Source organism: Necator americanus, chromosome V (genome assembly GCF_031761385.1).
Source record: "Necator americanus strain Aroian chromosome V, whole genome shotgun sequence".
NCBI lineage: Eukaryota > Metazoa > Nematoda > Chromadorea > Rhabditida > Ancylostomatidae > Necator > Necator americanus.
Window position 1 is genome coordinate 7112264 of NC_087375.1, and position 16435 is coordinate 7128698.

General features: G+C 40.3%; 1 protein-coding gene across 1 annotated transcript; it reads right to left on the reverse strand.

The window, feature by feature from the left end:
- Positions 1-227: 227 nt before the first annotated feature.
- Positions 228-1300, reverse strand: RB195_013185 (uncharacterized protein; the record flags this gene model as incomplete). Its single annotated transcript, XM_064202882.1, has 2 exons — positions 228-249; positions 1122-1300. The coding sequence occupies 2 exons, from the start codon at positions 1298-1300 to the stop codon at positions 228-230; spliced, it is 201 nt and encodes a 66-aa protein (XP_064058763.1).
- Positions 1301-16435: the final 15135 nt, after the last annotated feature.

Below are 16435 nucleotides of genomic sequence, written 5' to 3' on the forward strand. Positions count from 1 at the left end.
TTACTTGAAGCAAATTCCTCCTCATAATCTACGAGTTAGTGAAAGATAGAAAGAAAAGAAATCCATGTCTCCAATAATACCTGATCATACGTGATTGTGCGAAATAAACATCAATATAATTCGCAATTATCATGAATTGGTGGTAATCAATTGCAACCTCTAAAACAGATCCCTAGGTGTAATGATTGCGAGAAAAACAAGTAAGATGATCGTCTGGATAATATGAGCTACCAGTCTGTAGGTACAGCACTGCAACAAAGAGACGTCGGCAACACGTCAATCTCCAAAAAAAAAACAACAAAAATTCGCACATATCCACAAGAAAACCTGATGATACGTTGGGAACTAAGTTTAATAGTGAGTATGTGTAATAGAATATTGGATTTTGATGGAGATGGGTTGAAGGAAAGAAAGATTGCCATATGGAGCGAAACTTTTTATAAAGGCAAGAACCCGAGAAAGGAGAAAAGCAGATGTTAAATTATACTAGAAAAATTTCGTTCTTTCAATGTATTATATAGGAAATTACAACATTTGTGACAAAGTGTCATCATTTCTAAAACTAAACATCGTCCACAACTTCATAGCAAGTTGACTGGGAGTCATAGAAAAACATCTTATCATGAACTATGATCATGAGATCAAACTGGTCATAAAGGATACTTTTAGCAGGACCAAAGAATAAAAGAGAATGATCGTATCTTATCAATCATCAATGAGTCACTATGATCATATTTCGGAAGACAGGTGTCGAATATGAAACTTACGAAACTTACGAGATCTAAAGTTAAGGAAAATTATCGGTATGCAGAACGGTATCAGAGCGCAGATTTTTGACGGTTCAACAAACAACGCAAACACTGACGCAACGGTCTACAGGTCTTTCCACAAACGCTGGAGCCATTTTGAACATAAGATCCATGACTCGAAAAAGAAAGCGAAAAATCTTTGCTGTAGGTCTCGAAACTACATCTATGTCTTCAAATTAATGCTTTGCTTTCCCTCTAAGCATTGACGGAGATCATTATCTTTCGAGAATTATAATTGTTCTCAAGAAGAAAACAGTTCTATCAGGGAAAATAGACAATAAAACGTCATTACAACAAGAAGGAAGTTCTTACAGTTTGTCTACGGTGACCGTTGCTCCTGCAACTGTGAATGTAAGGCGGAGACAATGGATGCCAGGCGCCGCCAGTTCGATGGACTTTGTTCGATTGCAGCGATGTTTCCCGAACATGCGATTGCCTGCACGAGCAAACTCTGAACGGCACGTCCCCAGATAAAAACTGGGCCAACGCATTCAGGAGCAATATGGGGACGACGATGACTCAATTTTTTTGAACAGAATATTACGAAACCAACTATTCAAAACAAAAAGAAATCAATGACGAAAAAAAAATCACTGATCCATCATAAAATTCTGGTTGTATTTTATTCATCACAAGAATATCAGTCGCTTTATAACCAATCTCCCAATGTCATGTGCTCCAAATTGGTGGCAACTCTATAGGTTTAGAAAATAATGACACTTTGTTTTTGAGCAGAATGATATGCGGAAATCTCGAGCTGCCGTTGATCAAACACACCTCCTCAACAACAAAAGTGACAGAATTTGGTCGTTTTTTGATTTCTTGAACAAATCGATTTTCAGAAGCATGCGCATATGAATACAAAAGAAAGGTGGAAACTTACTGAGAGAGAAGTTTGATTTTCGGTATGACAAAGAAGTGCACTTTTCAACGTCTGGCACGCTCCATAAAGAAAAAAAAGAGAGCATCAAATAGATCATTTTGAGAACCAAATCATAATGCAAAGAACTACGTATTTACATCTATGCTCACAAAGTAAAATTTGGAAAAAAAACTGCAATAAAAAAGTGGAACCGTTATTCCTAAAATATGAACTGGATTTGTAGCCATCTTCTCGCTCTTCTCTCTCTTTTTTTTTCCTTCGAAAAACAAAATTAGGATGACAAGAGCTAGCAAATCATCGGGAGCAGACTTATTTTGCAGTCTACCACACATCGAACGTCAGCTGCAGGCCATGGGGACACAACTGAAAACACGCTAGTGAGGCCCGTTAGGTGGATACAGCTATACAACTCACGTCAACGCTTGGACTCTGAGAATTCACTGATAAACGTGAAGTAGGTGATAATGCACCACAGAAAAACTGGTACAAATGGAGAGCAGCAATACCAACACGATCCTAACTCACTAAAAGATGAAAGCCGCAAGCGATTCCTCATAGTTTGGGTCCTAGCAAACTTTTGGCGAAAGCAACGATAAAAATCGAAGATTCGACCCGATAAGAGACGAAAATATTATTGAAGATGTTCATTTTGAAAGAACGCAAAGAAAATAATCCCACAGTAGAATTTCTTGAGTACGATGAAACTCATGGTTACAGTAAAAAATTCGCTGACACCTGCAAAATTTTTGCTGACATAGTGAGTGGGTCTCATCTGCTCGTGCAAAAGTTTAATTTCGTGCTGTATGACAAAGGCAGGCAGTGATGGGCAGTGAAAAGAAATAACAGAATGAAAGAAAAACACTGACAGCTGTTCCGAGCACAGTGACGTTGCAGGTGAAGAACAATCGTAAGGATTGTAGGTGGATTATGTCAGAGACCTATTGTTACATTAATTACATTCGTATTCTAAAAAATATAATGTATTATTTAGGTTGGATAAATGAAAATTGATGAAGGAACTGGACAACGAACATTGAAATAAAGTAATTTCTCTAATCAACTGTTCAGATCGCTATGAATAATGAGTAAATGAGAGTGCTAAATGGATATGTATCGGGTTAGGTACTGCATTTCTGGATATTTCGAAATAATGCTACAAAACTTGAACGAATGCGTACTACTTTTGTTATTCGAAGTGATTTTCCGGAAAGTTTCAGGTAGCTTCGAGCATGAAACCGTTATAGAAATGAATCGATAAGGCAAGAATATGTAAACTTGTACCGAACAACAGCTTTATGTGTAAACAGCGTAGGGTGGCCGCACCATTGCAATTAGAACACTTTTTGCTGCCGATCGCTATCGTTCATCTATTTTCTACTGCTCGACGTGATACGGCAACATTTATCAACAACGCTTGCGCCGGCAGCGTGATAAAACTCTCACTACTCTATCAGTGCTTACGGTTTTGTTCAACAGATTTTCTTCCCTAAGGCAAAAAAAAATCCCAAATAAAAAGATGGTGGGTGTAGAACTGCAGAAACAGAAACTGGCAGATAACACACAAAAAAATCCTTCGCAGAATTCTACGAGCAACAATCTCAGAGTATCAAATTACTCATTAAACCAGGCCTTCATTTACACAAACGCCGACATTTCTTATTAAAAGAGACAAAAGGGGAGACGCACACAAGAAGTTACAGATTGTGATTCAGTTATCAGCGGAAACGATCATAATACGAATTCTTCCGAAAAAGAAAGAGAATTATATTACATGCCGTTCATACGTAAGTCTTCAGCGGTGACCAATCCATATTTCCAATTATATTCGTGGCAATTGTTTTCTATCACCATCATATTGATTAGTTCATTATGTTTTCGAATGAGGGCGACGAGCATTGATCCCTACTCAAAATCGTTCGCAAATTCAGTCAATAATAAAAATACTACTAGTGAACCCCTCCTCCCCTAAAAAAATTATCCAGTTATAGGAACTCTTCGGGACACCGCTGTGAAAACAGTCCGAATTAAGATGAATGCTTCCTATCCACCCAACTGACAGAAACAGTGCAGTGAAACAGAAAAAGAAACCACACTTAAAAAGGATGATCTTTTCGATGTCGGAAGAAATTCAAAAGAAATCAGAAACAATAAATCATCATTAATTAAAATTAAATTAAAACACTGGTTCAGATCTCTTTAAGGACGATGACCGGGAACACTTCAATCCGGGAAAAAGAAGCAAATAGGCGACATTGGAGACGGTTTCATCGACAAGATGGGATCGCGGGTGAGGAACGAGTTCCACCTCGTCGTAGCCTTGGTGTCCAGGATGAGTGCACTCGAAATGCGCCACCAGGCGATCGATTAACGCGAACTTGGGCCGGGTCATTTCGGTGCGCGCGCGCGCGTGATTTCGACGATAAACATGGCTGTCGCCAGTGCTAATTGCTGGACGTTAGGACGCTTCGTTTATGATTTATCTGATCTTGGTCGGAATGAGTACTATGGTTACTGTAGTTGGATGATCCTGTCAAGAAGTCAGCCTAATCCTATGGGCTTCACCTCCACGTGTCCTTGATGAAGTAGCAAGGGTGCAGGAGCCTTCGTAAGACCTCACGGCCCAGCTTCCTCATGACCGCAGTACGAAGCATACCATTCCATAGGCAGTACGCTGAGGACTTCGGTGAATAAGAAAAAGAAAAAGATGATGTTTTCAATGTCGGAAGAGATCGAAAAGGAAAAAGAAACAATAAATCATCATTAAATGCGCAAAGCACTGGTTCAGATCTCTTTAAGACCAAGGAATGGGGATGTTTTAGTCCAACAAAAAGAAAGAGACGTGATTAAAGACGGTATTGAGGTCGACGGGGCCTCCTTTGGGGTAATTTCAGATGTGAAAAACATGGATGTATGGTCAGGTCAAAACGAATTGAAGCTTGGTGTAGTTATGTGGCTCCGCTCGACGCGGTGCGGTAGAGCGTAGCGGTTAGGGTCGACCGGAAACCTTTCCTAACTCCACTTAGCGCGCTGCAACAATTCGCATTGGTCCCACCCGAATCTCAACCGCTAGCTCCACCGCGCGGATTCGAGCGCAGGCGCTTACGCAGTTGTTCCTAGTGTCAGTTCATTTTCACCCAACTATAACACCTATAAGTTTTGAAATTTAGACTTGAACGCAGTCTTTGCAAAATAAATGCATAGGTTAACCAAAAGAAGCAGTTACGGTGTTTTTCGTTGTTTTTTTTTTTGCCGAAAATCGTTCACTGATTTAATTTCTATACTGGATAGATGCCATTTTGTTCTAATCGTGTGAACTAACCTCAGAACTATTGCCGAACCTCTCGAAAATTTGAAATAAATTGAAAAAAAACATCGGACCGGTCCCTTACAACTACCACTGTGACCATTCTGATGCATTTCGAGGACGGTAGGGAAAGCCTATCTGTTTCCTAACGAGAAATGACTGTGATTCCACCACATTTATTCTCTTTTTTTTTTTGAGGAATTAAGGAATTCTGTGATGGATTTCTTACTTGCATCGTTATTAATTCGAAGCAGATGCTTATGAATCTGCCCAGCTCGGTTTATGTCGGGACGATACATTGTTTTTGAATGTTCGCTTCATCTGACCAGAAAATAACGCATACGCTTTTTGTAAACAGTGTCACAAATGCACTTATTTACATCTGTTCGGATTAATCGAGATTTTAGCTCCACAAATTTGAATAGTTCATACATAGCGCTGAAAAACTCGATTGATCGTGTACTCCCCTAGTTCCAAATGCTGAAAAGTACAATTATTCGAGAATTCGAGTTCTTCAACAAATTTTGAGATACATCTCTGTTTGGATTCCCGGATTTACTGGAAAGTTTAGGAAGCCGAAGTTGAGGACTCGAATGCTAACGTGTACTCTAAATATGGTAAGAATCAAATAACTACCGACCCCATGACCACTAAAATTCTTCACATTGGACAAACATGCTCTAGCAGAGATACCGTACCTCGGATGCGCTGGATGCATTGCTGCCAAATAAAAATCTGACTGCGGACAATCGAATCACACGACGGAAGTACGTTTCCGCACGATCTAGCACACGAAATGTTTCTGCACTATCAAACCCCTAGGTCCCGCCACGAAGTGCCGATGCACCAAGTTTGCGTCAGCAAGCCAACCAAATAACATTGGATAATAGGAGTGGAGAAAGGAGTCACCGATGAGTTCATTTCCATCGTACTTATCCTCCCGAGGATAGACATCAGATACGGGGTCTGGAAGAAAATTCTGGACGTTAGCATTGCGAATAGGGATCTTGGATCATTTCATGGTCACATAAATGGGCAACTAATGATCTCATAAATATTTGTGTCATTTTGTAATTTTTCTAATATTTGCTTAATTTTGCTCATTTCTTCGAAACAGAAGAATTAGAGAAGACTTATGGGGAAAAAACGTTCATTTCAGTCATTCGATATACATATGAGAAAAAAACCTGTGATATAAAAGGCTTCCACATTATCCTGAACAAAAATCATTTCGTATCGCTAGCTGATGTGAGCCGGAATTACGTATTTTACATTACGTTTGTAGATTTCACGGATATGGACGAGATGACTCATCAACTGGTCCTTTCGCCGGATCACAACACACATAATTTGAGGTATTAGCACGGAGAGCGGATTGGCGGTGACCATTGTCCGTCGGGAACACTTTTTTTTTCTGCACGGCTTTACTACGCGGACGCACATCGTTGTAAAGCAAGTGTTACTTACAACGCTCGAGAGTGTTCTGGGGAAATCAGGCACGGAATTGGGGTACTAAGGAGAATTAGGGACTAAGGTTCTTTCTGTAAGTTCTGGATACGTGATAACCAGGACTGGTCTAAGTACTTCCAAATGCATATGCGTATCTCTTCCAGACCACTATAAATGCTCACAAGAATCGCTGGGATTTGAGGGAGGACTTCACGGGATTGAAGCTGTTTGGGATGTCTCCAGGAATAGGAACTAAAGGTGTAATTTACGACTATGAATCATAACTACGCTCAATCCCGACTAGTAATCCAGAAGAAAGCGTGAGAAAGTGCTGCGACCGCAGCAGTGCTCGCTACGATGCAACTTGTTACGCGACACAAGCAATACCGTTGTCACGCAACGTTTGCAATCCAACTAATATGACTCAAATAAACAGCAAAAGCTCCCAACCTGAAAAATCGCAATCGCGCTACGGTTTTTCATGGTTCTATTTACTGTAATAAGTTGCATCGTTGGGGACACCAGTGCAACGAAGCTCATATGGGTAAACTACACTCGTAACCTTTTATATTCGTGAAGAGATCAGAATAGCATCAATTTCGTGATATGCCGGCTTGAAATTGTGTAACAGAAGTCTTTGTGGCGGGAAATCCACAAAACGGTGATACGTAAAGTAGCTAAAGTAGTAAACCAGCTAAAGAACTTTGTGTGAGAACCAGCTGCTCACACGTATCTACTTTCCCCATTAACAATGTCCAGATACTGATGAAGTGATAAAGTGGGGAGGGATTATCGTTTGCACATTAAAGGCATCACCCCACGAATCTGAGATGGTGCAGATTTCAGGTGGAGTATTCGTATACGGGATGGGAGACTACGGAGAGGGGGTGATTCCGTCCATTTCTTCCTAATTGCCGTAAAAAACGGCCCGGAAGATACGGCTTCATTCGTTTTGGCGCACCATTTTGTACAAGAGGTTCGATTGGAGCGCGCCAGTCTTGTGCGGCGCCGCATCTTCCGGGCCGTTTTTTACGGCAATTAGCAAGAAATGGACGTAATCCCTCACCCCCAAAAAATTGGGTTTTTTTTTTACTTTTTCTTCTACTCTCCTTTTTTATTTTAGTAGTCTCCCATATCGTATGTGGACACTGGTACGAATACTCCAAAGGGGGGGCTTCGACCAATCTGCATTTCCACCTCACGATTCGTAGGTGGGGTGAAGCCTCTAATTTCTGCGTGCGCGATGGTCCATACGATTCTTTTTATAGGCCATCAGACGAATTTGCTCCATGTCAATCGAGCCGGTTTTCCAGCATGTAGACAGCAGCAAGTCTGACATTTGGATAAACATCGGCAGTGGTGAATCGGCGCCGCAACTCACAAGTTTCTTGGAATGCACGTTACTGCTTTGAGTGCACCTTAGCGCCTGACGCGCCTGCACCTATCAAAGAACGGCCAAATCCGAAATCAGATCAGCCTTGACAGCTACATCTGCTGCCAAAAAAAGGAGCGGAAGTAGGTGTTTTCACTTTTCAAAGTGAACTCAAGCAAACACTCCTCGAACTCCGAGAGGTTAGGAAACGGGTAGTTTTTTTCCGAGTAACGTCATCATCAATTTGAAAGTATGTTATTCTGAACGAACAAAGCGAACAGGTGTTGTTTAAGGGAATAAAAGCTGTGAAATGAAATCCTGAACATTTGCTAAATGTTATTCGCAAGGTCTGTTCTGAAAAAAAAAACACTTAAAATCTCTGTGTTGGAGAGTGGAGAAAGATTTTCCTCATTACGGATGTATGAACGATGCTCCTAAGCCTGCTTTGTTTATGTCCTAATGAATATGTTGGAGATGCTATAAATACCTGTTTTAATCCTGAACAGATCGATTTTATCAGCTAAGCTACTAAAGCAGCGTTTGTAACAACAAAAGCGTTCAAACAGGGTATGAGGGGAGCTGAATAGAAGAGAAAGGAGGACTCGAAATTCCTCTCTAGTGACATTTTGATTGTTTTTTTTTCCTCATATTTAGCTTTTTTGTTGCTCGTACTTTCTACTTCAGAGAGAAAGGTAGAAAGTTGGTAATTCTATTTATCCATGAGAGCGCTCTAGTGTTCTCTAACAAGCATCGTGGAAATGAGATAAGATTCTGGATAGTCATAATCATGAACTATTCTTTGAGCTGAAGCGAAAACTGACGGAGAAAAGGAGAATCCAGAATGATTAACTGAGCTGTGATCTTGGCTAATCACTCGCGGATAAAGATTTCTTTGAGTTTATAGCTTTCGATGGCGATGATGTGGAAACTGATCCGCGATGCAAATCCTTGGGATTTGGGATCGGAGATCTCAACTTTCACCTCCGCAATGGATGCAATTCTTACGAGAAATTTTATGGTAGCCAACGTCTAAACCGAAGAGTCTAAACCTCCAACACAGCACCTCACTTGTCATGCTTATTAGAAGGAAAATTCAACTCACTGCACTCATGAACGCGGAACTCGTGGACGACTGATGGGGCCATCGCTGCCGACACGTTGTTATACTCACCACGTGGGGAGAGATTCCGTCACCGCGTGGTGGTGATATGAGTCGTCACGTGGTCGTCGGGACCGCCCGTCGGAAGAACATCGTGACGACGAGCGCGAAGATCGAAAGTGCATAATGCCGTTTTTCAGGAGAATTACGAACACTTGTGATCTACTTTCCTAACCATATCTTTTTGTGAGGAAATTAGAACATAATCAATTTCTTTTTTTTCCAAATGATTTCTTTAATGAGAAGCACAACAAGTTAAAGGGAAATAAATTGCTGCAGTAAGGAAAATTTCGAAGAATTTTTCATTTCGCGTGATTTTACTTCCACGAACTGCTAGTCCTTGACGAGGATCGCTTCGATTAAATGAAATGACTATCCATAATGAAATAGAGAAAGTCCATCTAACGAACTAGAACCGCCGTCTCTAATAGAGTTTTAGGATGCGTTAGGGCCTCGTTTCCATGCGTTGACTATGCACGAATCCACGAACGTCATTGAGTTCTAAGGTCAAAAAGCATAGAGCGTGAATGGACCTGCTGGATTTCTTTGCGATGGAGTTGACATTAACATGGATTGGGACAGCAGAGCATAAACATGGCCGACTTATTCAGCTTTACTAAGAAATTTGTCATATTTTTGCATAACAAAAATATACTTTTTGTGGTTGCGGCTGTGTGATTCATAAGTTAAGGAATGAAGAAAAAATTAAGGAGATATTGGAAAAGAAAAATGAATTAAGAAAGAAAAAAATGAGTGGAATGGGATCTCTCATAGAAGTGTATAAGAAGGATAACGGATAAAGGACCGCCTTGAACAAACCACGAATATGAGGATGCGCCTATGCGTCCGACTTCAACTCAGAATCGTTTGAGGTTTATCAACCCATGTGCCCAGCCTTACAATGACTTTTGGGCTAGCTAGCTGAAGCGTTAAAGGCATCACCCCACGAATCTGAGGTGGTACGGATTTCAGGTGGAGTATGTGCACAAGGCTGGCGCGCTCTAATCGAATTCGTTGTAGAAAATAGCGCGCCGGATCGCTCGAAGCCGTATCGTCCGGGTCGTTTTTTACGGCAGTTAGGAAGAAATGGACGGAATCACCCTCCTCTCCGTAATCTACCATCCCGTATACGAATACTCCACCTGAAATCCGCACCACCTCAGATTCGTGGGGTGATGCCTTTAAGTCAGTATTTTTATCCTCCCACACAAGCCTGATACTAGTTTATGGATGTCCGAGGAATTAATGGCTTGGTTGGGGCTACGGTGGTTTCGAACCAGCGATCAATTGTGGAGGCAGCGAAAGCTCTTACCAACTGCGCTACACAAGCCCCATTAATAAATAATTTAATAAAGAATTAAAAAAAAAAATTCATGACTGTGTATGAAGTTCTTACCAACTACTTGCTTCCTCAGCTCAAAGTAAGGAAATGAACGAGAGAAAATTATCGCAGTTTTTATATATAATTCCTGAAAAACCTACTACATGGGAAATTCGGATGGGCGGATACCTCTGTTTGACATGTGATCCTAGAAAACAACATTGAATCCTGAGAATAAAGTGGATAAAGTGTGTAAAGTATTCATTTTATAAAATGTGAATTATAATTAAATAAATGTGAATAAGTATAAATGTGAAAAAAGATAAATAAATGAATATAAATATAAATGTGAATAAGTATAACTTCGAGGATATCGAGACATTATTATTCAGTGTTGATGTCGATTGTTTCCGGGATTTGTGCAAATATTTGTTGTTTCGTGAAATTTGGATAAATAGCCATGTGAGTCATTATAAAAACATCTTAAAGTACGCGGTAATCGAGAGCGGCGTGGTTCAAAACATCCATCAAATTGGCCACGATTCAAAACACGCGACATCGGATGATCGCAGCCGTCGTCAGCCGCGATAGAACCATCAAAGACCAAAAGATCAAGAGTTCAAAGTCGCATGGGGCTCATTTCGCACTACATGCCACCTCAAAGCGTAAACAGATGTTTCTTATACAAATACCTTCGTATAAAAATATCTCCGTAAATTTGATGTCTGATTGAATTGATGAGGGGAATTTTCATCGGAATTCCTTGCGATGATTTCTTACTGTAGGAATTCCTCTACAGTAACTCAGCCGTGTTATCATTAAATTCAATTTGAAAGCTGATCAGTTATCAGTTGCCGTTATGTGGAAGGTGAAATCGTACGATACGTGGTCAGCGGAGTTCGTAGTGATAAGATGACCACTCGCACTGATCTATGAACGCTAACAAGTGAGTCGAATTAGAAAAAAAACATTGAGAGATAATTTTTTTCTTATTTCCACTTGGATTTGCTATTACGCTAAATAATTTGACAATAGAGAGCGTAACACTTGACTTTCTGTCAACTCTGTAGTTCCGAGAAAAAAAAAAGAAACTCAAGAATTCCAGGAAAAAATGGAAAACATTCCCTTACATAAAAACTTCCCTCGTTCAAATCGCATGAATCCTCTTTTTTTTTCTCTCTCTCTCTGTAGTTACAATTTCTCTCTATCACAAAAAGGTAAGCTTTCTGAAGGAAAAAAGGAAAACAGTTCGTATTTCAGGATTATGTACATAAAACTGCAAGAGACATAAAACTGTAGTAAGCAAAACACACTTATCTGTACGTATGTTTTACAGCGATTATGGATCCTGTTCTATATGGATACAGCCCGAGTTTAGGGATGACAAACCCATCACCCATTCTGATTTGTTTGACCAGAGGCTTACAGTGTGTTTGCCGCTGGTCAACAGAAGCTTCGAGCATTTATTCATAATTGGGAATGATTTCACTGGCACTGTACAACTCTCGGATATCGTTTCGAAAGCGAAACAAATGGAAAAATCAGTAGGTCAAGCAGATCAATCAGATCAGCCAGCAAAGTGCTGAAAAAATCACACTCGGATGGATCACGTATTTCGAGAGTGCACGGTTTCTGATTAGCAACTGTTTCGCATTAAAAAAAACTAAAGTTTTGTTAATATATGAAAAAGAAGAAAAAAATCCATTTTCATACTACATAGAACACTTCTTTAAGAAACGAAAGAAACAGAACCAGTTTAAAACTCATTTTCTATCATCCTGAGACAATAACAATAATGATATGGAATCACGTGTTTCCACAAAGAACACTTGACAGCAGAAAAAAAAGGACATTGGATGAACAACAGAAATCCATCATTCGGCATCGCTGGAACCGGTGCACCATTGTGTAGAGCGCACGAGGAAGTGGGAGGACAAGCGAAAGAGGGGAGTTAAGGTAAGGGGAAAAATGAATGCTGGATAAAAATAAGCTAGTGCTCAAGAAAACACTTCTATTTACCTAGTATAGGAGAGAATTTTCTAGGATTAATTAGTGAACGGGGAACAAAATACACAGTCATCCCGTTTGAGATGACAAGGAGGCAAAAAGCTGTCAAAGAGGTCGAAGTGGAGGTTAGTAACCGTCATTCACTCAGCCCCTTTACCGATTTGAATCCGATCCATTAAAGGCATCACCCTACGAATCTGAGGTGGTACGGATTTCAGGTGGAGTATTCTTATACGGGATAGTAGATTATGGAGAAGGGGGTGATTTCGTCCATTTCTTCCTAATTGGCGTAAAAAACGGCCCAAAAGATGCCGCGCGTGCACAAGGCTGGCGCGCTCCAATCGAACTCGTAGAAAATAGCGCACCGGAGCGCTCCAAGCCGTATCTTCCGGACTGTTTTTTAATTAGGAAGAAATGGACGGAATCACTCCCCTCTCCATAATCTACGATCCTGTATTACGTTGTGGGGTGATGCCTTTAAGTGCCGAATTTCTGTGGATGCCTATGTTTGCTCTTTGCAACGCAATTTTGATTAACTCACTCCGACTCCAATTATAACTCCCCTCCCCCTCCCTCACTCCTCGTACAGCAGTTCTTAATTAAGATGAAACCAGTTGAGTGTACAAACCATTAATTAACATTATCATACAAATCCTAAATTATTTAGCGCTTAATAGGCTTAGGATAGGCTCAGTGTGTGTTGAATGAGCATAGGAAATTTTAAAAAAATCAATTAATTAACATAAATAAAAGTCACATATTCAGATATATTATTAAAATATACAAGTTGATAAACTTTTTTTTTCTACACCTCTAATCCTAAGCAACCGTTGGACACTACATTTGCAAATCCGACAAATTGATAGAGACTGAATGAAAAATCTTTGTTTCTTTATTATTTTATTTTATTTATTTGCTTTATTTACTTTATTTATTTTCCTGTTCGAAACACAACATTTAGCAGTTATCCCAGCCGTTACAAGTCTTCAGGATCAAGAGATGACTCGAAGTCTCAGCTTGTGGTTTTTTTTTTGAGCTCTGAGAAGGGTAACTTGATGTTAAAGGCTAATTTTAAAATTGTAACAGTAACTGTAAGTTGTAAACAATCTAAAACTAGCTGTCAGTTCTACCACTATGTCGCTAATCGATAAGCTACGTGACGGCACAATGTCGACTGGATGTCAAAACTCTGAGAGGTCGAATTGAAAAAAGTTAGTTTACCTATTCCCATCAAGAAATATTTCTGAATTTTAGAAGAATTGTAGAAAAGTAGAACGAGTACTGATAGCAAATGAACGCCGAAAAACAAAACTGATAACAATAATTTGAAAAAAAGTGCTATAATGATATCTGTACCTTTGTTTATCATTGAAAAAATACGCTTCAAGAAAAAATCGCGTTAAAATCGTCAAGTGACTTTCACTGGATCTTTCCAAGGAAAAAAAAATCGAGCAGAGGGGAGAAAAAAGTTACCGCCACACTATTCGGTGGTAGATCGTTCAACGGGTTCAACGAAGAGAGGCACTTAATAGGAAAATTTAATAATAGAGGATAAAGGATAAAGTGTCTGGCGTTATGGGTTAATTTAATTCGGAATTTAGAGGATAAAGGATAAAGTGTCTCGTATTAATCAATACGCTTGGGACGAAGAATCAACCCAGACAAGTCTGGTACCAATTTATCGACCCCGGAGGGATGAAAGGCTTGGTGAGCACAAGGGAGGATTCGGACCTCTGATCGATTGTGCAGACGGCGGAACCTCTTAGCGACTGCGCTACACCAACCCCAATAATGAATAATCTAACAAAAAAAAATTCAGGAAACGTTCATAACTATGACAAATAAGTGTTAGCTACGACGAAGAAAAAAGTGCAAAAGTCAAAATGTTGAGAAGAATGTTCGTGAGATCGCAGAGAGATGCGTAGGCTAGTGTTCCGTGGTGCGATCACGCCACTTTATCGTGCGTACCGAATGTATGCAGCGGCAGTGACGGCGGCGACGGGTGGTGGTGGCGTAGGCGAACCAGAAGCCGACAGACGACAGATGACTCTGTGAAAAAAACGTGAATTGAATGGACGGGTGGTGAGATTAATGACATGAGAACTGTCAAGCCGTCCTCTAAAGTGCATGAGATTACCGATTCAAACGTAGCTGTTTCCCCCTCGAACGCGGGGGAAAAACTGGGATGTAAAAAGTATGGATTGTGAGTGAGTTGAGATGCTGAGAAAGGCACAAGCGCCTCATAAAGGAAGGGGCCTCGAAGGTGATAGATCAAAAAACTCGATTTACATTACTTTTGAATTAAACGCGCGAGCTTTTCAAAGAACGACCACAAAGGAATTTGGTGGAATGCACACCACATCAATAGGAAAAAATCGATGGAGCACTCCAACAATCGTCTACAGTGAAGAAAATGTGATTTTATAGTAGATCAACGGACAAAAGTGTTAGTGTAAGGAATTAAATTGATCCTGCTTGTCTCGGCAACATTGCACCTACACACGTGGATCTCTAATGGTAAGAGAAATACTCGCAGAGGAAATGCTAAGCATCCTCGCTCTTCTAAAAAAAACATGGAAATTTTTCCTAACAAAATGATATTTTTTACGGTCCAGCGAGTGTGCTTCAAATAGTGCCGAACGGGGCAAACTACGAATTTTAAAGGAATCATCACTAAAAAATTCCTATTTAAATGTAGACTATAAAGTTTGGAAATCCACTAACTTAAGGAGGCGATCTCGTTTTTAGCGAGTACATTTACTTACGAACTTCAGTGACTGAAAATGTTTAGACTAGGAAACTCTACCAGTGTGATGAGTCCACTATTTGCAGTGGTGATTAACTAAAATGAGTTAGCTTACCAGTGAACGATCAATAATTTAGATTATCTCATTTATTGGGGCCGTGTAGCGCGGTCGATCGGAGGTTCGATTCCGCCTTAGCGCCAACTAGGTCCTTCATCCCTCGGGGTCGATAAATTTTCACCAGACTTGTCTGGGAAGATAAAAACACTGACTTTATCATCGGCTAGCCCTTGCAGGTCATTGTATAGGCCAGTTACACATTCGTAAACCTCTAACGATTCTGAATTGAAGTGAACGTGGGGGCGCATCCCAGGCAGATCGATTAACGTCAGACACTTTATTCACTTTATCCATTTTATCTCAATTATTGTATGTTGAATGGTAAGTAGTTTAATGAACTAGCGAAAATTCCATAAGCTCTAAATATCACCTAAAATATTTTTAAAAAATATAAAAAATAAACATCAAAGTAACGAAAGGAAGAGTCTTTAAAACTAGATCTTCTCATTCATTCAACAAAGTACATTGAAACAAACTAAAAGAAAAAAAAACCAGCGACTGTAATTAATCCAAGTTGCTAGAGGTCCCCGATATTTTTATGGCAGTACGGGTGCTTGTTCATTTCCTCGTTTAATTTACACAGATGTGAATCAGCCGAAATACGCTCTTTCGTAATTTACTACCAATGTTACCGAATGACTAAAAATTTTAATTTTCTATGTTAAAAAGGAAGGAAATTGAAAAAAAAACTTCATGCAATCTCACACATTGCTGCTGCTTCGGCTTAAGGGCAGCAGCATTTTGACGTTGTGCGGAACCCCCAACGAAAACGGAGATTTCGGGCAGTAGATTAAGGAACCCAGCGTGTTGCCGCAGATCACTCCACAATCGTCGTAAAAAAAGGGAGTGGAAGCTGCAACGCGCCACTCTTGCGCACGCGCCGCATCCAATTGCGAGCGGTCGAAGGTCAATGATGTTTTCTCACCAGCCTATTCAAAAGAAAACAGTGAATAGGCTGCTGAAAGGATCGGAACGTGTAAATTCGTGATCCGTGCCTTTAACGCATACTTCACGCTATATCTACGGACATCCGTACATCCAAGGTGCAGAGTGCGATGAAAGTAGGCATCACCCCACGAATCTGAGGTGGTTCGGATTTCAGGTGGAGTATTCGTATACGAGATAGTAGATTATGGAGAGGTGGGTGATTCCGTCATTTGTTGCTAATTGGCGTAAAAAACGGCCCGGAAGATGCGGCGCGTGCACGCGGCTAGCGCGCTCTAATCGAACTCATTGTAGAAAATGGCGCGCCGGAACGCTCGAAGCC